The sequence below is a fragment of the Carlito syrichta genome, unplaced genomic scaffold (assembly GCF_000164805.1).
Source record: "Carlito syrichta isolate Samal-C Ts95f unplaced genomic scaffold, Tarsius_syrichta-2.0.1 Scaffold311198, whole genome shotgun sequence".
NCBI lineage: Eukaryota > Metazoa > Chordata > Mammalia > Primates > Tarsiidae > Carlito > Carlito syrichta.
In genome coordinates, this window is record NW_007255294.1 from 656,402 (window position 1) to 676,771 (window position 20,370).

Below are 20,370 nucleotides of genomic sequence, written 5' to 3' on the forward strand. Positions count from 1 at the left end.
GGGCCAGCCACTGCACTCCAGTCTGGGCGACAGAGTGAGACCCCAACTCAAAAAAAAAAAGAATTGCCTTGTGGCCCCTGCATTGGCTGATACCTCTGGACCTTTGGTGTAAAAGACCTGGCCTGCCCTGACCCATAACTACTAAAGTCTCAACATGGACATCAGCCAGAGGGTAGACAGGATTCACGCTCCCAAGATTTACTTCACCCAAACCTGACTGTAAGGCATCTCTCCCAGCAAGTGAGGGAATCTATACAATGTGCCCCCAACCTATGGAACCCAAATAGCAAATTTGTTCTCAGACTTAACCATCAAAGGAAAGGGAGCACAAGAGAAAGATCATTTAGGTTCGTTCTTTTGGCAAACAACAACAAAAAACACCACCTATTTTTCTTCTCTAATTTGAAGAGCCAAAGGAAAGATTCCTGATCTCTTAGTTGATTTCCAGGTACCATGAATATTTTCCCCTCAGCATCTTCAAGTTATTGCTAGTCCTGAAGATAAATAAAGCAGAAGTCAAGCAAAAAGAGAGAAAACGGTTGCCTCGCTAATTTCCTCTAGGTTCTGAAAACATCTCTCACCAGATATTAAAATGAACTTTTTGTGTCCATCTCCTACTCTGAGCTGCATCCTCCCACAGAATCAGGATCAGAAGGTCCCAGGTGAAAGAGTACCTGCCCTTGACTCCCTACCATCCCCAAAGCCCACACTGGACAGATCTACCCCCAGACAGACTCATCATCATTCTCACCTGTTGACTTCTCTCTTACCATCACCACCTCTCCCACTCACTCATTCCATTGCAGCCCCACTGCCTTCTTTGTTATTATTTGAAAACACTAACTTTACTCCTACCTCAGGACCTTTGCAGTCCCTGTTCCCTCTGCCTAACTCACTCTCCCTCCCAAAAGCATGACTGGAACATTCTTGCTCATTCAGCCCCCAAACTACCGGCTCACAGAGGCTGTCCCAACCATCCTCTCCAAAAAAGCACCTCTGAGCCAGGTACAATGACCGGGGCCTATAGCCCCAGCTACTCTGGAAGCTAAGGTGGGAGAATTGCTTGGGTCCAGGAATTGAAGACCAGCCTAGGCAACATAGTGAGACCCTGTCTCTACAAAAAATAAAAAATAAATTAGCTGGATGTGATAGCATGCATCTGTAGTCCCAGCTACTCAGAAGGCTGAGACGGGAGGATTGTTTGATCTCAGGAGTTCAATTCTAGCTTGGACAACATAGTGAGATCTCGTCTCTTAAAGAAATTTTTTTGAAAAATGTTTTAAAAGAAAGAAAAATTATTCTCTTGTTCTTTATCTCCTTCCAGGTTTTGTTTTTCTTCTCATACTCATCGACACATGGAATTACATTGTATGTGTATTTATTCACTGGTTCTTGTCTCACCAATGAATGCAGAACACCAATATTCTATCAGCTCTATTAGGGCAGAGATTTTTGTCTGTTTTGTTTATTGCAAGATTTTCACATGTACAGGGTTAGCACATAGGAGATCTTCCGCAAATATTTGTTGAATTAATTAATAAAATAATCAGAAAGGAAAAAATATCTCCAGATCCTTTTGCTACTCAGGTTACGGATTGGGTTTAGAGCAGTTTCATCAGCTCATTTATTTTTAAAGCACAGTCAAGTCCCTTCAAGATAGGCATAAGTTGGAAGGCAGACCACTCACACAAAAAGATGCTGGCAGCATGCAGGCATCTGTGGAGAGTGGCAGTGTGTGCATATACCCACCCCAAACACACAAGCACAAGCACACATGTGTCTAGTCCTGTTTCTTTTGCAGCAGTTAAAATCCAGAAATGCTTGGCAATATCAAAGAAGGAAAAAGAGGAGCACTGATGATTTTCATTGCATTTACTCAAAATATTAAAGTAGAAGCAGCCTAAGTGCGCCACAGTGAAGGGGTTGTTAAAGAAATTAACAAGAGTCCTTGGGTGACTTTTATCCTCAGTATGGGACCCTGGACCATAATGCTACCTTTTGGTTCTCACTGGTCTCAAGAGCACTCTGCAAGGCCTGGGTGCCATGGGAACCTCTCCAATAGGCAGTTATTATCAAAGACACCAGTTGTCTTGGCCAAGTGGTAGTACTGCCATCCCCAAGCATGCAAGTCCTTTATCTTGCTCACAGGTCTTCAGAAATACCACTGGCCTCTGAAGGTGTAAGTCTGAAATCTCTGCATTTACCTTGTAAATTGAAAATGATAGCTCGAGTCACATGGGTAGTCCATTCTTTATACCTGGTGGCTATCTTGGGAATCAGCAAGGTAGGGATGAGGCAGATGGGTCACTAGTTCAGCTGCCAGGATAGAGCCAGGTGTACCCTCTGTCTGGAGAAATTTATCAGTTCTTTTTTTTTTTGAGTTGGAATCTCACTCTGTTGCCCAGGATAGAGTGCAGTGGCATGCTCAAGGCTACCCCAGCGTTGACCTGCTGGACTCTGGTGATCCTTCCACCTAAGCCTTCTAAGTAGTTGGAAGTACAGGCACATACTACAACTCTCAGCTAATTTTTTTTTATTGTAGAGACGAGATCTCGCCAAGTTGCCCAGGCTGGTCTCGAATTCATGGGCTCAAGCAATCCACTTGCCTCAGCTTCCCAAAGTGCTGGGATTACAGGCTGAGCCACCGAGTCCGACCTATCAGTTCGTTTAGAGCAGGTTTGCTCCCATGAATTCTCTTCAATTTCCTTCATCTGAGAAAGTCTTTTACTTTCATTCCTAAAGAATATTTTTGCTGGATTTGGAATTCTAGGTTAACAGTTCTTTTCTTTTTAGCTTTTGTAAAGTACTGTGGCACTTCCTATGGCCTCCATGATTTCTGATAAGAAATCTGCATTCAAATCATTGTTCCCCCATAGATAATGTATAATTTTTCTCTGACTGCTTTCAAGATTTTTCCTTTGTCTTTAGCTTTCAGTTTTGATTATGGTGTGTCTGGGTGTGAATTTCATTGAGTTTACTCTAGGTTTGTTCAATATCTTTCATCAAATTGGGAATTTTTCGACCACTATTTCTTCAAATATTTTTTCAGTGTCTTATTCTTTCTGGGATTCTGAGTATACAAATGTTAGACCTCTCATTGTCCCACATGTCAAAGATGCTCTGTTCATTTTTTAATTTAATTTTATTTTTGTCCCTATGGTTTACTGTAGATGATTTCTAGTTATCTGTCTTTAAGTTCACTGACTCTTTCCTCTATCATTTCCATTCTGCTAATGTGTCCATCCAGTGAGTGTCTTTGTCTGGTTTTCATATTTCTAAGTCCTCTGATTTTCATTTATATCTTCTATTTCTTTGTTAAGATTTTTTTTCTTTTTGAGTCAAGGCCTCACTCTGTTGCTCAAGCTGGAGTGCAGTGGCTCACCACAACCTCCAACTCCTGGGCTCAGGTAATCCTTCCAAGTCAACCTCCCAAGTAGCTGGGACTACAGGCATTTGCCAACATAACTGGCTAATTTGTAAACTAAATTTTTTTGTAGAGATGAAGTCTCTCTACAGACTGGTCCCAAACTCCTGGGCTCAAGCGATCCTCCTGCTTCTGCCCCCCAAGGCGCTGGGATTACAGGCATAAGTCACCATGCCTAGCCTCTTTGCTATCTTAACATTTGTCTCAAGAATCTTTGCAATTGCTCATCTGAGCACTTTTATAACAGCTGCTTTAAAGTCTTTGCTAATTCCAGCATCTGTAAAGTCTTATCATTGGTGTCTATTGATTATGTTTTCCAAGCAGAATTGAAATTTTCATGGTTCTTTGTATGCTCAATAATTTTTGTTTTATCCTGCACAATTTAAATATTACATTATGGGATTCTTGGTCTTGTTTACATTATAGGAACAATTTTGATGTTTTTGTTTTAGCAGGTGATGGACCTGCCAGATTCAGTCTACAAGTTCCAACCTACCTTCTGTGGATTGTGATTCTGATGTCTGTTCAATTTTCTAAGATTTATATTGCTCTTTGACTTTATTTCAGGCATGTGCCACCCAGAAGCCAGTCCGGGCACTGGGTGGTGTTACATCCATCACTTCAGTGTTCACAGTATTTAGTATGCTAATTGGGACAAAATTCAAACATGTATGGCTGGAGGTGAGCCCTGGAATACATAAACAACTGTATGAAGTCACTTTCCTGAGCTCCTGCCTCTCTGTCATCTCTTCAGTACTTTCCATTCCCTGAGGCTCCCTTTTTTGGTCCTCTACCCAGAAACTCGACATTTGGGCTCATGTTCAGGTACAAGTGGCAGGAGAACAGAAAGGAAAAAAAATTAATAGAGGTTGACCTCATCCTCTTGGGATCACAGCTCCTCTGAGCAAAAAGCAAGGCTTGTCTTCCCCAGAATTTTGACTCCTACCCATCCCATACTGACTGCTGCCACTGTAGATGTGGGTTTGCCCAGGGGTTGTGACACGAAAAACAGAGAAAGAGAATAAACTTTTAAAAACCAGAAAACGACCATGCTCTCTTGGACATTAAGAGTTCCCCTTTTCACTCCTTGAGCCAGAACTAAAGGACTTCTCCTGGAACTATCCATGCCTCAGAGCTCACTTCCAGTTTCTAGCTCTCTGAAGTTCAAGCCAGGGGATACAAGGGGCAGTGTGGGGAGGAGATAGTAAACTCACTACTGGTTTGATGTATTTCTACAAACTCAGTCACAGTTATGACTCCTGTAACAAACATGCAAGTGTATCCCTTGAATCTAAAATTTAATACATACACATAATGTTAATAAGTACAATGTATAACATACAAATTAACTATATATAATATGCAAAGAAGAATGGGTGGTTTATTTTATTATCTTACTTTTGAATTTTTAATATGGCTACCAAAAGGCTTCTGGGTTTGGAAAATCACCCCCATGGAACTGGAGAGAGAACCAGAAAGACTGACAAGTGGAATGCTTTTTGTAGAATCAGAACTGAGAAAATTAAAAAGAACTCAGAGATATTTTGAAGGCAACTTGGTAGCTATGGTTACCTCTAATTAGTGAACACACTATGCTTTCCAGATTTTTGAGTGGAAAAAAAACTGAAAGGAAAAGCAAAAAATGTTGTTTCATCAAGGGCGTGTAATCATGTATTTTGAACACAGAAAAACTAGATATAGAAGTTTGTTAATAGCAACACAACTCTCTTCATCTTCACCTACTCTGTCACCCCCTGCATTGCAAGGACTCAAACATAAATTGGGAGTTAGGAAAGTCTCCTTAAAGGAGGTGACACCAGACGTCAGGGTGCAGGAGGACAAGCAGCTTATTACACAGTCAGACTGACGCAGGAGTCATAACTGTGACTGAGTTAGAATGAAAGTATAAACTATCCAAATGAACACCTCATGTTCTGTGCTGGACAGCAGGGAGAGGATGAATCTAGCTGTGGTCCCCATCAGAAGTGCTCAGTAGGGACTTCATAACTACTGGGATTTGAACTTGGGCAGAGAGGGAAGCTCCAAGAACAATTGTTCTGGGGCCCACCTCAACACAAGAAACACGCTCAAATGCAGAAAAGAGAGCACATCTCCACACACGCCTCTGTGTCCTCAGCTCTCCCGGAGTCAAGACATTGCCAAAGTCCTATCTTCTGTCTGAATGAGTGTCCAGTTTAATCTGGGCTGGGACATCTAAGGAGGAAAGAAAGGCTCTTGTCTCTCTGAGTGATTGCTCCACTTTCAGGGAGAAAGGTTTCATCTCTTCAATGTATGAACTAACATGATGGGTTTCCAACGAACCCTAGCTACAGTATGCATAATAAATCTCTCCACCTTCCCAATTCACTCAGTGGCAGCTCCATCCTTCCAGTTGCTCAGGCCAAAATCCTTGGCATGACCTCTGACTACTCTCTTTCTTTCTTACCTTTCCTCTAATCCAGCTGCAAATCTTGTTGGTGTCACTTCAAAATGTGCTTTAGAATCTACCCACTTTTCACAACTTCCACTGTTGGCACTTTGGTCTGAGCCACCACTATCCTTCCCCTGGATTGTTGTACTAGCCTTCTAATTGGTCTGTCCACTTCCATCCTGCAGTTGACATGCATGATCACAGCAATGCACTTGAGTCCCTGTTTCTGAACAGGTCATGAGACCACAGCCAACTTATACATGCGTGACCACCTATGGTTCAGATCTTTTTGAAATGAATATTTCATTCCTCACACTGAGTGAAAAATTCTGACCAGCGGAGGACAAAGGGAACAAGAAATAGGGGATAGAGGACTGAAGTCACAATTACCAACCAGTGACAAGGACTAACTACTACACTGGCTTTTTCTTCCCCCCAACATAGGGAATACAGAGAACCATTTAAACAGGCATTAAATGACCAAAAAATCAAAAGGGAACATTGAGATAGCATCGTGCTCACAGGCATCAGAGCCACCACCTCTAGGGCTGGAGGGGCCAAAAGAATCGGTTGGAATTAATAAATTGAGAAGCTTGGAGGAGTGGTACTGAACCGGTGGAACCCAAAGCTCTGAGGACAATGTGTTACCTGGCAGTTATCATAGAGCAGGAGGCAGAAGTGTGAAGAGGCACTTTCTGGGAACGAGGGGGGAAAGTTACAGACTAGAACAAAATGTTGCTGTGGGTGCAGGTGCTGGAATGACACCTTGGAACAGCACAGACAGAAAGAAATGTATCTCCTCTCCTTCCTCCACCTATTGGAAGTATCTGACATGAAAGTGGGGTGCAAGCCCCAGGTCCAGCAGAGTCAAAAATGGTGAATTTAGAGCCAAGAGACAATCACTTAATCAGCACAATTAATTTTCCCCTACTCTTTTTATGTGGGATGTGTTATCATGGTTAACATTACAATAGGGTCCAGTACATCAAGACAGGGTCTTGATGGAACAAAATGAGGTCTGAAAATCTTCTATAGAACTGGAATCTCCCTCTTAAGGAGACCATGCATTTTTTTTTTTTTTTAATTTGGGGACAGCTGTATTGTGCTAAATGGAAGTGTTTGTTGTTATTGATGATGTTTATGTTTTGAAGTTTTTGTGTTTTGTTATTATTATATTAAAGATATGGGGTACAATTCAGGATTAGGTACCTAAGGGGTCAATGTACAGGTGAAGTTTGGGCCTCCCATTGGGCATTTTGTTTTTTTAGAGATAGGGTCTTACTCTGTCACCCAGGCTGGAGTGCAGTGGTACAATCACAGCTCACTACATCCTCACACTCCTGGTGCTTTGAAGTTAAGCAAGGAAGAAGAGTGTAACTAGGTGTTAGACAGCCAAGGGATGGACTGTAGTGGGCATTCCATAATCTTTTTGTCTGCTAAGCACCTTTAAACACCCTTCTTTTGTTTGGAAACTCTTTACATCCCTAAAGTGGAAACCAGAGACGATTTCCTTGAGCCTGTCTTGCAGCGGGAGCATAAGCTTGTGATGCTGGCTCCACCAGTCATACCCACAACCAGTGGCACAGGCTGCAGTGACAATGGGTCTCTGGGAGTGGGTTGGTGTCATAATTTAGACAAGTTTCTACCTCTCTGGCCTCCAGGTCTGGCTCTCTGTCTTTAGGGAGACTACATCATCTAATTCATCTCTTAATAAGCCCCCACAACCATCTAAAGCCAATTTCTCCTGTTTGTAACTAAAGAGGCTTTACTGATATAGATGGTGGGAGGACATGCTTCTGTGGAAGAGGGGAGCACAAGGGTCCCATTCCAAGGCAGCACCTTCTTCCTGTGCCATGGAGGGTGATTTGCTAAAGGCAAAAATAACTAATTTTTTTTCAAAAGCTTTCTCACTTAACAATTGGAGATGTATTGGGTTTAGTGGAAAACGCTGTTGATCACAGGATTCCTCCACATCAGCAAAAGGTGGTCTGTTGACTCGTGCCAGTCCACACACTCTACATGATCAAATAAGAACAGAAGTCGAGAGTGAATGGTTTTCCTTTTTAAGCATCTGGCATTGCTGCATAGTCCAAACATGTGTCCAAGGGCCCAGTTCAGGCGTCACTGCACGCTCCTGGTGACCAGCAGGTGGCACGGGCAGCAGACTGACTGATCACAGGCAGTAGGACCCATTACAACATGGGAGATTTTAAAGTTAGTTTGTCAACCATAAGCCAAAAGTGTAAAAAATCTGGCAAATGTAAACGTATATTTATTGTTCTCACTTATTTATTTTACCATCAAGTTAATGTTAATCCCGTTTTTAAAAAAATTATAGTTCAACATTATTATCTAAGTTGGGGGGGTATAAAATGTGTATTGTTCATATCTTAGCCAGAGTTTACAGCTTGTAAAACAAGCCCCACTGGAATTTTTTTTTTTTTTTTTTTTGGTCAGGAAGTTGCTTTAAATATCTCATCTTCCTTTCCCATCACCCTCTCTCTCCGAGACTGGCTTCTCTATTGTGAGCATTGTTAAAAGAAAACAGAAGTTTATACTGTACATTATCCCCTGAAAATTGCATTATTTTCAATCTTAACTAACTTAGATAAATTAGAAAAATCCAATCCTCATTTATCACATTAAAAACTGTAATACTGATATACAAAGTGAGAGTATGTGTTTAATATGGAAAATTGCTCATAACTTTTTGTTTCGTTAGAAACTTCAGAATGGGCTGGGTATAGTGGCTCAAGACTATAATCTCAGCACTTTGGGAGGCCGAGGTGAGAGAATTGCCTGAGTCCAGGGGTTCAAGATCTACCTGGGCAACTTGGTGAGACCTCATCTCCACAATAAGTCAAAAATTAGCTGAGCATGGTGGCATGCACCTGTAGTTCCAGCTACTTGGAAGGCTGAGGCAGAAGGATTGCCTGAGCTCAGCAGGTCGCAGCCGCAGTGGCCGCGAACATGTCATTGCACTCCAGTCTGGGCAACAGAGTGAGAATCCGACTCCAAAAAACAAAAAACAACAAAAACCTAAGAATGGCAGAAGTTAATAATAGTCTCTCTACTAAATGCTCTATATACACTTTCAATGAATAATTTGTATTGTTTCATCATTCTGTTATTTTTTCCCTATGTTTGGTCTTATGTTTTTGAAATGTAACTTACTGTCTGTTGAATTTAGTTTTAAAATTAATTATTAGTATATTTTACAAAAATATTTGCCTGTGACAGATTGATGAAAATTTTTTTGTTTTTATTTTTAAAGTTTTTCTTGAGTCGGAGTCTCACTCTGTCGCACAGGCTGGAGTACAGTGGCACACTCATGGCCACCACAGCCTCAACCTGCTGAGCTCAGGTGATCCTTCTGCCTCAGCCTTCCAAGTAGCTGGAACTACAGGCATGTGCCACCATGCCCGGCTAACTTTTTGACTTATTGTAGAGATGAGGTCTCACCAAGGTGCCCAGGCTGGTCTCCAACCCTGGGCTCAGGCAATCCTCTCACCTCAGCCTCCCAAAGTGCTGGGATTGTAGGCATGAGCCACCACACCCAGGGATGAAAATTTTAAAAATTAACTAACCAGTCCTTCACCACCAAGAATTGAGAAGTACCATTCTAGGTGTCCATAACGCCCAGAGACATGGCCAGCTGTTTACACCTGACTAAGCCCTTCCTCTTCATCCATGATGTACAGTCATCCTGGTTCGGGACTCCAGCCTTGAGAGGTCAGCCACAGAAAGGGACTAGAGGCTGGACTATGATTGATGAGCTTGGAAATGCCCGCATGCTTAACTCCTGAGCCTGGCAACTCGACTTTCTCTGGTGGATCAGTCCATAGTTTCTGCAGAACTCCAAAATTGCTGAGCACACAACACAATTTCTTCTCCAGGAACAGGCTAGTGGCCCAAGGGTGGCAAAGATCACCATTAGCTGGAAGTCAGGCAGTCAAGAGAGTTGGGGGTGATACTTCTGCTGCTACTCTGGGCTCAGAGTCTCAGGTGACTGGTAGAGCCCCCAGGGAAGACTATGGGTTTATGTACTGGGGAGTATAGAAAACAACACATCACTGTTCTGTTCTTTCTCCTCTGAAAAGACATGCCTAAACCTTTGCCTGTCACGTGAGAATCTCCTCTACCGATAACACCCCATCCCCCTCTCCGCAGTACTTCCAGATGCTCTTGGAAACCGGACTGAATTCTCCCAGTCCTGTTTGTGGTGGGCTGCAGGTTCTTCCCTTGCTGCCTTTCCCTGGGTCTGTCACTTTTACTTGCAGGAATTGCTGAGCCTCGAGGCTACTAATCCCGGAGGTTGCTGGTCTAAGTGAAAGGCCCAGATTTCTCTCACTGGTTTTAAGTTCTTTGGGACTTCAGAGTGGGATCAGCCTGAACCTTGCCCCTCTGGCATGGTGAATGTCCAAATTACTGATGAGCAAACACTTCCTCTAACCTTGGACTCAATTATTGTGCTGTGGTTTTGTAGGGCTTAGGAGACACAGGCTAAAGTATTAAGGAGAAAGGGGGCATAATGTCTGTAACTCACTTAAAAAAAGATTTTCTAAAGAGACAGGTTCTCACTATGTTGCCCAAGCTGGAGTGCAACGTCTATTCACAGACGTGATCATAACAATAGCCTGGAACTCCCAAGCTCAGATGAACCTTCTGCCTCAGCTGACCTCCTGAGTAGCTGAGGCCACGGACACGTGCCAACATACCTGGCTCTCTCTGTCAAATATTTCCAGAAAAAAAGTAAAAAATAAGAATTTTTTAAAAAAGAAGATGCATTTAAAAAGGGTGGGTTAATTTCAAAAGATGATATGCACCCTATTAATACAAAATGTTTTAATGCTTTCCTGTTTCCTGGGTATGGGAGGAGGATACTCAAGGTGGTGGGTTCCTCCTCCTCATTCTATGCCACATTTCTTCACTTGCACCCCCAGCCTGTACGCATGCCATCTTCTTGCCCTGGAATGCCTCCGTCAGGTTTGCCTGGAGGACTTAAATCATGCCTCATGACTTCCCTCAAGTGGCTCCCAAACCCCCAAGTAGAGGGACTTCCTTGACTGTAACCATGACCACTCCTGCTGCCCCCACAGACTAAGACCATCTCAGGTGCTGGGACTGTGTTTGGCTCCTCTCTGGGTCCCCAGAGCAGCATGGAACTGAGTCTTGCCTGAGTGGGGACTCTGGACATCCTGAAAGGAAGAGTGGGAGGGAGGACCACAGGCTCACGTGGGAAGTCCTCTCCACCTAAGGAATCCTTGGGGGTCTCGCATTGCCCCACTACCCCTGAGCCACTGCAGCCCCGAGAATCCACTGAAGCTCCAGAAAGGCCGTCAGACTCCTGGTCCCAAGTGAGGAGAGGCTCTGGAATGTGAGGGGTCATGCCTCCTTCCTGGGCATTTCCTCCCAACTTGCACTCCGGACAAACTCTATTTACAGCAATGTAGGGGGTTCTGAGGGACACAGCTGCCTATCTGAATTGCTTTCCAGGGAAGAGCAAACCCATCTAATCTTGTGATGGGATCATCAGGGGCAGTTCCTTCAAGTCTTCCGCTGTCTGCAAGTGCCCTCTACTGGCTACAGAAAAATAAATTCTTCAAGGATACGATGTTTTCGAGCCATGAGCTCAGATGTACACATTTTTTTTTCTAAATCTCGACATAATCCCTATTATGAGTGCCTAATCAAGTCAAAGGATTTAGGAAGACTTTCTTCTTCCACCAACTTCTCCCCAAGAGGCATCTAAGTTCTGGGGGCCAGCACTGGCTAGAGTTGGCAGGAAGGCCTGTGTCCACCTTTGTCTTACTACTGGCAAGGCCTCTCAGCGCGTGCCTGTCTCCCTGCTCCCAGGCAATATGTGGAAGCGACTCCCACATCTGTCTAGGGTCAGGTACTTGGGGATCGCCTGGGCTCTTCTCCACTGAGATACACCTGCTGCCATTTTTACCTCCTCAATACCCCATGCGGTCACTGGCCCATGATGGGGATGAGTTGCTGGGGGCTCTGAAACACCGCTACACCCCCAGGCTTCCTGCAAAGCAAACTTATCTGTCTTTGGATCTGTCTTTGGTTCTCCAGACTCATCTGGGGCTTCTCCCACAGTATTGGACTTGGCCTGGGACAGCGGAAGGTGAAGGGCTCCCACATAGAGTGAATGTTGGAATCCCTCCCGGACTTCCTCCGCTGGGAGAATCTTTATCCAGTCTCTGTTGTGTTTGACAAGTGGGAGGGGCAGAGGAGGAGTAAACAGTAAAAAGAGACATTGGCTCAGCATGTTCAGTCCAAATCTTTTGGTCTTATAACTCAGCTTTGTCTTTCCTCATAATTGAAAACCAAGAATCTCACATCATAGTTTTCTGGTCTCATCAACTGCCTCATTGGCAACTTCCCCTTCAGGTCATGGCATCCTCTGGTTGAACACCCTGGGCTGTGGGGAGGGATTGAGGGGGACTTGGGATACACATGAGGAAATTCAGCATAGAACCAGGAAGACGCACTATATCACTTCATTCTCCTGCCACACTCAGGAGACAGAAAAATGTACTTTAAGTTTACAAAGCATATATCAGTAGGGGACTTTCCACTTTTTGAGATGAACTCTTTTTTTATGCATCTTTAAAAAAAAAAAATCAGCCGGGGCTCAGTGGCTTAGCCTGTAATCCCAGTACTTTGGGAGGCTGAGGCGAGTGGATTGCCTGAACCTGCGGGTTCGAGACCAGCCCAGGCAACTTGGCAAGACGTCGTCTCTACAATAAATAAAAAAAATTAACTGGGCATGGTAGCGTGCACCTGGAGCTCTGGCTACTTGGAAGGTTGAGGCGGAAGGGTGGCCATGAGTGTGCCACTGCACTCCAGCCTGGGCGACAGAGTGAGACTCCAACTCAAAACAAAACAAAAACAAAAAACAAGTCATTCTTTTTCCAAAAACCTTTGAAAGCAACTTGCAGAAATCAAGTCCCTTGATGTTAATCCTTTAGCATATATCTCCTAGGAAATAGGATACGCTTTTATATATTCACAGTACAGTTACTGAATTCAGGAAATTTCATATGATACAATTTTTAAAACTTTTTAATGCAAATTTGATTGTCCCAACATTGTCTTTTATAGCATCTTCTCCAGTCCGGTATCCAATTCAGATCCTGAAATGCATTGTAAGGCAGGGTAGCTAGCACAGGTTAGACACAGATAAATTTTCCATAGGTAGGTTTAGAGAGCGTTCAGACATTTTAAAAATTACATTTTACTGCAGGCCAAGCTGGCAGCCTTCCCTACCCCATCAGTAAATCAAAAGAAAACTCCATCAAACTCTCAATGCATGGTTTAGCATAATAATCACTAAGAACCTTTCAGGTTCCCTGTCAAAGGCAGAAGGCCTTAACTGACCCAAGTCATGGAAATAATTATATGTGAATTGGAAATGTTTGGCAGATCTCCTGCAGGAGACAATGTGGTCAGGAAAAGACCCCTCCCCTCAGCTCCTCCCACCAGAAGCCAAGGGTGTTGATCTCTCTGGAGCTATTCATTAGCATATCAACAACTAGGTAGCTATATCTAGTATGGAGTTGAGAGCAAAAGTGCGATTTTTCTTTTTTGAAAAACTTGCCCATGGCAGGTCTTTCTGTCATGAATCTTCCTTCTTCTCATTAATAAACTTTGAAAACTTTGCTGGCCGCTCTAAAATTCATTTTAGAAACGAGCCAAAGAATCCACGGGTTTGCATCGCACCCCACCTGGCATCACATTGTTGTCCTTTTTTACTCTCCTTTAATATAAAACAGTTCCTCACGACATTGACATTTTTCAAAGGGTTAGGTACATTGTTTTATGAAGTGTCCTTCAATTCACCAACCTCATGATTCAGGTTTTGCATCTGTGGCAGAACAGCACAGAAGTGATGTGTGTCCTTCCCAATATATAACATATCAGGAGGTGGCTGGTATCAGGGTGTTCCATTTTGGGTAATGTTAAATTTCTTGACTTGTTTAAAGTGACGTGCCATAGAGTCCTCCATTGCAAAGATATTTTCCCCCTTTGCAAATTAATGAGTATTCTGTGGGAAGATACAATGTGTGTAAATATTCTGCTACCTAACAAATTCTTAATCAATGGTTTTGGCCTATATTGTTATCTGAATTAGCTATTATTACCATGGTCGCAAAATGGTGGTTTTTCTAATTCCATCATCCCTTCTTTGTCACTTGTCATTTAACTGTAAGGAACAGCTTAGAGGAATGAAGTCTAGAACCCCTTTTCCATCCTTCCTCCATACTTTTACCCTCTGCTTGGAATGCCTTCCCCACCTGGCAAATCCTGCCTGTTCTCGAAGCCCAGATCCAGGGTCACCTTGCCTCAAAGCCTTCCCTGCCCCTGCTGGGCAGATAAACCTGTCCATTCTCGCCAGGCTCGGTGGCTCAGCCTGTAATCCGCACTTTGGGAGGCTGAGGGGAGTGGATTGCCTGAGCCCGAGGGTTCGAGACCCGCCTGGGCAACTTGGCAAGATCACGTCTCTACAATAAATAAAAAAATCAGTCAGGCGTGGTAGCGCATGCCTGTAGTTCCAGCTACTTGGAAGGCTGAGGTGGAAAGATCGCCGGAGCCCAGCAGGTCAGGGCTGCAGTGGCTGGGAGCAGCCACTGCACTCCAGCCTGGGCGACAGAGTGAGACTCCAACTCAAAAAAAAAAACCCTGTCCATTCTTTCTCTTTCCCCCTCACACAAGATGGTCTGCAGCAGTCTTGAGCTTCTCAGAGCCCCTGAGACAAGGATAGGCTGAGAAGGGGAATCCCTCCTATGGCAGAACTCTCACCCAAACTCCACCTGGTTAGTGCAGTGGCTCTCAAATTTTGTGTGCACCAGAATCACCTGAAGGGCTTGTTAAACACAGCTTCCTGGGTACTACCCCCAGGGATTCTAATGCACCACCCCAAAATCTTACTGGCCTAACAGCAAAAGTTTACTTCTCTTTCTGATTACCTGTCAGATACAGGCTGGCAGGAGGCTCTGGTCCACACACGAGGAGACCCAGGACGATGGAGACCCCATCACTTCAATGTGGCTTCAGGAAGAGAGGAGTGCAGAGAATCATGCACGAATTTTTCTGTGCTCACAGCACACTGGCCAGAACTAACCATGTGACCTTCTCTGCTCACAGCACACTGGCCAGAACTAACCATGTAACCCGCCCAACAGCAGTGGTGGGAAAACATGGGGACCAAACAGACCATCTGGTGAGTTTCTGCCACCACCAAGCTCCCCTTATTCTACCAGCATGCAGCCATGCCAGCCTTCTCTGTTCCTCATGCACACCAACGTAATTTTCTACCTCCAGGCCTTTACACAGCTGCTATCTCTGCCCAAATGCCCCTGTATCAGATCTCACAAGGTTGACTCAAATGCTCCCTCCCTGGAGAGACTTCCTCTGACTGCATAATCCAGAGCAGACACCCACTTCCTCACACCACCCTATTTTGGTTCTCTGCACAGCCCTTATATTTCTATGCTTGTTGTCATTGTTCTCCTTTCAACAGATTGTACACTCCACGGGTGTAGAAACTGGCTCACTTGTTCCTCCCTGTCTCCCCAGTACCCACAACAATGACTGGCACGTGCTAGGTGCTCCAAATACATTGACTCAACGCATTAACTCTAAGGTGTATAACTGTTCCCATTTAACAGGTTAAAAAAATGGAGGACCTACGGTCACAGGATGACCAAATGGTAGCCACTGATTTAAAATCCATGATGCCACATCCCATGGGTGTTTGTTTGCATGACTTTGAGAGAGGAGTAAGGAAGAAAACCAGTTAGGCAGACAATTAGGGCAGGTCTCTGGTAAGACTCCATTTTTACCTGAAGAAACAGCTGCAAGCTGCAAGCTCTGGACAAAAGCCACACCCATTCCTTTTTCTGCTGGCTTTCTCCCTTTTTCATGCACCTTTTCCTAACTGGCCCTTTTTCACTCTTCTTCCCATCAGCCTTGTCATGCTACTTATTAGTACTCACTGCTAACGAATTAGGCTAGTGTATTTTCAGTCCCTACTGCCAACCAATTAGCATGCTTCTGAGTCCTATAAACTCCTAGTCTCAGTGACCTTTCCTAGGCCACCCACTTGGGTCCCCTCTCACTGTAAGAGCTGCAACACTTGCTTTCCTGAATAAATGTCACCTTGCTTACACCCCCTGCCCCCGCCATGGTCATGAAGTTGAGAAAGCTGTAACCTTCCCTGAGGACTTGGGATTCTCCAAGCAAGAGCTGAGAGCTGTAATACCCCTTGGGGTTCTGCAGCTGTTTGGCATCTCTGAGTTCTCGGGGGCCATCACATGCTTAGCGCCATAATGTCCTCGGTCGCCACGTGGGTCTCAGGCTGGTAGCAGAGCCCTGGTGAGACTGCAACATTTTCATTGCTTTCAAATACTGAGGTGGCAGAATAGGTTTTATTCTATTTTTTCGTTCTTCTTCCAGTCCCCCAGCTGGTGAATGGTCTTTAAGTCTCTTAACACAACTCTATGGAAGGCACTTTGGCAACAATAGTCTAGGAATTTATCCCACAGAGGTGCTCACATGTGGAAAATCACATACATGCAACGTTTTCTCATTATAGCACTGTGACAGCAAAAGATTCAAATGAACACCATGACCCTCCGTAGGGGATTGGTTCATACGGGTATATATGTATTTACAATAGGTATGTGTGTACAGTGGAATAGGACATAGCTCTGAAAAGGGAGGGGCATCTTCAGGTTCTGAGTGGAAAGTTGTCTAAGGTATGGTATAATGTTGAAATAAAGAGGGCATATAAAAATATGGAAAGTAGCCGGGCTCGGTGGCTCAGCCTGTAATCCCGTGCCTTTGGGAGGCTGAGGTGAGTGGATTGCCTGAGCCCGCGGGTTCGAGACCCGCCTGGGCAGCAAGACCTCCTCTCTACAATAAATCAAAAAATTAGCCGGACGTGGTAGCGCGCGCCTGTAGTTCCAGCTACTTGGAAGGCTGAGGCGGAAGGATCGCTGGAGCCCAGCAGGCCGAGGCTGTGGTGGCCGGGAGCAGCCACTGCACTCTAGTCTAGGCTACAGAGTGAGACTCCAACTCAAAAAAAAAAAAATATGGAAAGTATATACCTTTCATTTAATTTTCCCAAAGAGCTAAACTCTTCAAGTCTTACATAAAGAGATGATCTTCTTGATGAAAGATAGAAAATGAAGTACAAATCAGAATACCAGTGTGGTTTCCATCATCTGAACTTATTTTATTGATACTCATTAGCGAATAACATTTTATTGTTGATTTTTGATGCATCATAACACACTTTTTGGTAGTGGTTGCACAATGTTGATCATTTATTTACTTACTATACTAAATACTGCAACCTCCAAATTGCTGATTTTTACATGGTATTTCTGGCAATGATGGGTGGCTCCTCTCTCTGAATACATAAAGTGGTCCATTCAGTCCTTGGTTTTCATATTCCTTTGTTATTCTACCTACTGCTTGAAAATACATTCAAATAAAAAGATAGGTTACTTGCAGTGAGTGCACACATACAACAGCAAGGAGATTTGAGAATATAAGTACCCAACACTCTTGTGTTCAGAGAATAAATTGTCTGAAATCGTGGGACTGAAGCTTGCTCCCTGGGGACTTTCTCAAAGTATCCTCAGTGGACATAAAGTTACCCTCACTCAAGTGAAGGACACATCTGCTGGGGGGGTAGGGGACACAAAATGACAATTTCATTTACATAGGATATTTCCCTTCCATAAATGCCTGGAGCAAGTGGTCACAGGACATTATGATGCACAGTGCAGTCCTCAGATTAGGATAAATAAATAATCTGCTTGGATTGGAATGCCACAGACACACTACGACTGGAGCTGGAAGGAGAGAGGATGTATGTTTAAAATACGGCACACATGAATAATAAATAAGTTTAAAAACTTAATCGGGGACAGCAACAGAACCAGGCTCCCTTGTCCCATTCACGGTTCTTTTCACAAGCACCTCTATTTTTTTCTAAGGACAAAAAGTGGCACAAGGAGACAGAGGACTTTGGAGGGAAGAAACTGTTTTGTTGTGACATTAATTGTGCTGAAACAAGAGGGCAAAACGTGTGGAGACTGAATGGCTGCAATAGAAGGCAGCACAGGGAAAGCACAGCGACCAGCCTCAAGTTTCAGAGTAAGGACAGGAGCCCCAGAAGGCCAAAGCCTCCTTTCTCCCTTGAGTCAGTTTGATCTTACGTTTGCCTGTGGTTCTTCCCCTTTGCTTTTACTGTTGGCAAATTTCTTACATAAGCCTTTCCCCCATCCTCTTTCCTTTTCATCCTATTGCTAAAGTTGTCTTGGGTCTTAATTTAGTTGTGACACTGGGTCCCCGAAATAAGCTGCTGTCTCATTTGCAGCTTGGCGTGTTGTAAGTTCATATTTCGGTGTCATAGAACCACACAGAGAACATACACTACCAGAACCATTACTTCCCTGCATATAAAAAAATGGAAAAATAAAACAAATCACACAGAACACGGAGGGGCTGCTGAGCAATGCAGCAGGAGTGTAAATACATTCTCTTTCGGGTCAGACATTTGGCCTGACAGCTGATTACAAAACACAGGATGACTTCAAGTTGAAGGCATGAAAAGAAAAGCTCATGCCTCAGAAAAGAAACCGTCCACTGAGGCAGAGTAGTGAAGGTCTGTGATGAAGAAGCTGGGCCACCCATAAAAGAAAGAAAAGCTCTTCGATCATGTAAGCTACGTCAGCCGCATGTAGCTGAGGATAGAGGCTCCTGACGCTCTTACTGGGTGGGTGAGGCGAGGTGTCCGATGATAGCCAGATGTGTTACGACCCGTGCTGTGGGACAGCTCGTGGTGTGCAACACAGGCAGCCAGCCACAGCATTCACTGGTTTCCTATCCATGGGATAAGAACACATTGGGGAGTTTCAGTGCTTCTCAAATGGAAAGAAGAAAAGGACACCACCTTGCCCCAGGCTAGCACAAGTGAAGTCCTCATGAGAGTGGTGACAGTGCAGGGGCACATCCTGTGGGATCCGATGAAAAGAACAGGGCGGATACAAGGTCTTCAAGTCCTATGTACACATTTTACAAAGTTTCCACTCTTCCTCCGTTAGGCACGAGGTTGATTTGTCTAGCTCAGGAGGGAATAGACAGAGAAGGGAAGAGGAAGAGAGTGCACTGCAGGGAGAAGAGAGGGAGGTGGAGAGCAAGATGGCAGAACGTTGGTCTCCTCCAGGGTGACGGGCCCCCTCCCAACCTCACCGTAAGCTAGTTTGTTTGGGGAGCTTAGCACCCATCAAGATGCCCGAAGTGAGAGTCACGGGAGCTTTCATCTGCATGCTAGACCCCACCATGGTGGGGAAGCTACGATTCCGTCGGATGCCACTGTTGAGCTGCAACCCTCCGATGGCACTGGTGACAGTGGGGCATCCAAGAGGCAGGCCCTCGGGTACCAGGCCTCCAGGGACAAGGGCTTGTGCTGGCCCCGGGGGCCCACAGAGAAGAGGTCCCTGCTCCTCAGTCAAGGTGGGGATAGGGGCTCGCCCTGAGTTCACCACTTTGGCCACTCCAAACCTCCTGACCTTGTCCACAAGGTTGAGGTTGGAGACGGACACGTCCGTCTGGCTCTCACTGCTGCGGACATTCTTCTTTTCCCTCACTTCCCTCAGGATGGAGCTGGCTGGCTTGGAAGCCAGGAAGTTGTCATAAGGAGGGCTCGTGCACTTGAACTCAAAGGAAGGAGGAGAGGACGTGGGCGTCTGCATAGGCGAGTTCGGCGGGGTGGAGGGGATCACAGCCATCTTGGGAGTGTAGGAGTGAAGGAGGGAGCCCCGACCGGCCCTGTCCCAGCTCTGGGGGTCATACACGGCTGCAGAAATGCCCCGCTCCTTCAACAGCCACACGAGCCCCAGGGATGTGCTCATGGTGGTCGTGGACTCACGGATGTTAGTGAAGGATTCAGCCAGGCTCAGTCTCCGGGGAGTGCATGGTGTGGCCACCGGTGTGGATTTCAAGTGGCTGGCACTGCCACAAGCTGGAGTAGGGGCTGAGTTAAGGCTGAAAGAAAGAGATGGCAAGTTATTCATCAGAAATGACCATAATCACCACAGAAAGGATCAGTGGCCAGCCCCTGCAGGGGGTGAGGACAGGCCTGGGACACAAGAAGACTGCCCGGGCTGAGACCCCCCCAGATGCCTCTGTCCACATCTACTCCTCCCTCTCGCCCATGGCAGTCTCAGATTCCCTTAAATGAGGGCATGGTTTAAATTAATTGGAAGCTGCACGTGATCCTTTTTGCCCATTCCTGGTGGGTGAGTGTAACTGTCTCCTTTGAAAATGAAGAAAGGCTCAGAGGTTTACTCAGTGTCATACCTGTTCAGGGAACAACCTAATATTCAAACCCATCTGAATGATTCCCAAGAAAGTATAGAGGCTTTCTTTCCCAACCAAATTTACTAAGAAGCCAGCATTCCTTCCAAATATCTACTTCCCCCTGAGG

The 20,370-nt window shown here is 44.9% G+C and overlaps 1 protein-coding gene across 6 annotated transcripts in view; it reads right to left on the bottom strand.

Moving 5' to 3' along the window:
- Positions 1–17,080: 17,080 nt before the first annotated feature.
- Positions 17,081–20,370, bottom strand: part of TRAK1 (trafficking kinesin protein 1) — a 132,874-nt gene continuing 129,584 nt past the window's right edge. For all 6 annotated transcript variants that reach the window (XM_021717816.1, XM_021717813.1, XM_008068552.1 and 3 more), the window contains one exon: positions 17,081–19,928. In XM_021717816.1, coding sequence (XP_021573491.1) covers positions 19,130–19,928 — 799 coding nt within the window. In that variant the 3' untranslated portion in view covers positions 17,081–19,129. The remainder of the gene's footprint in view (positions 19,929–20,370) is intronic.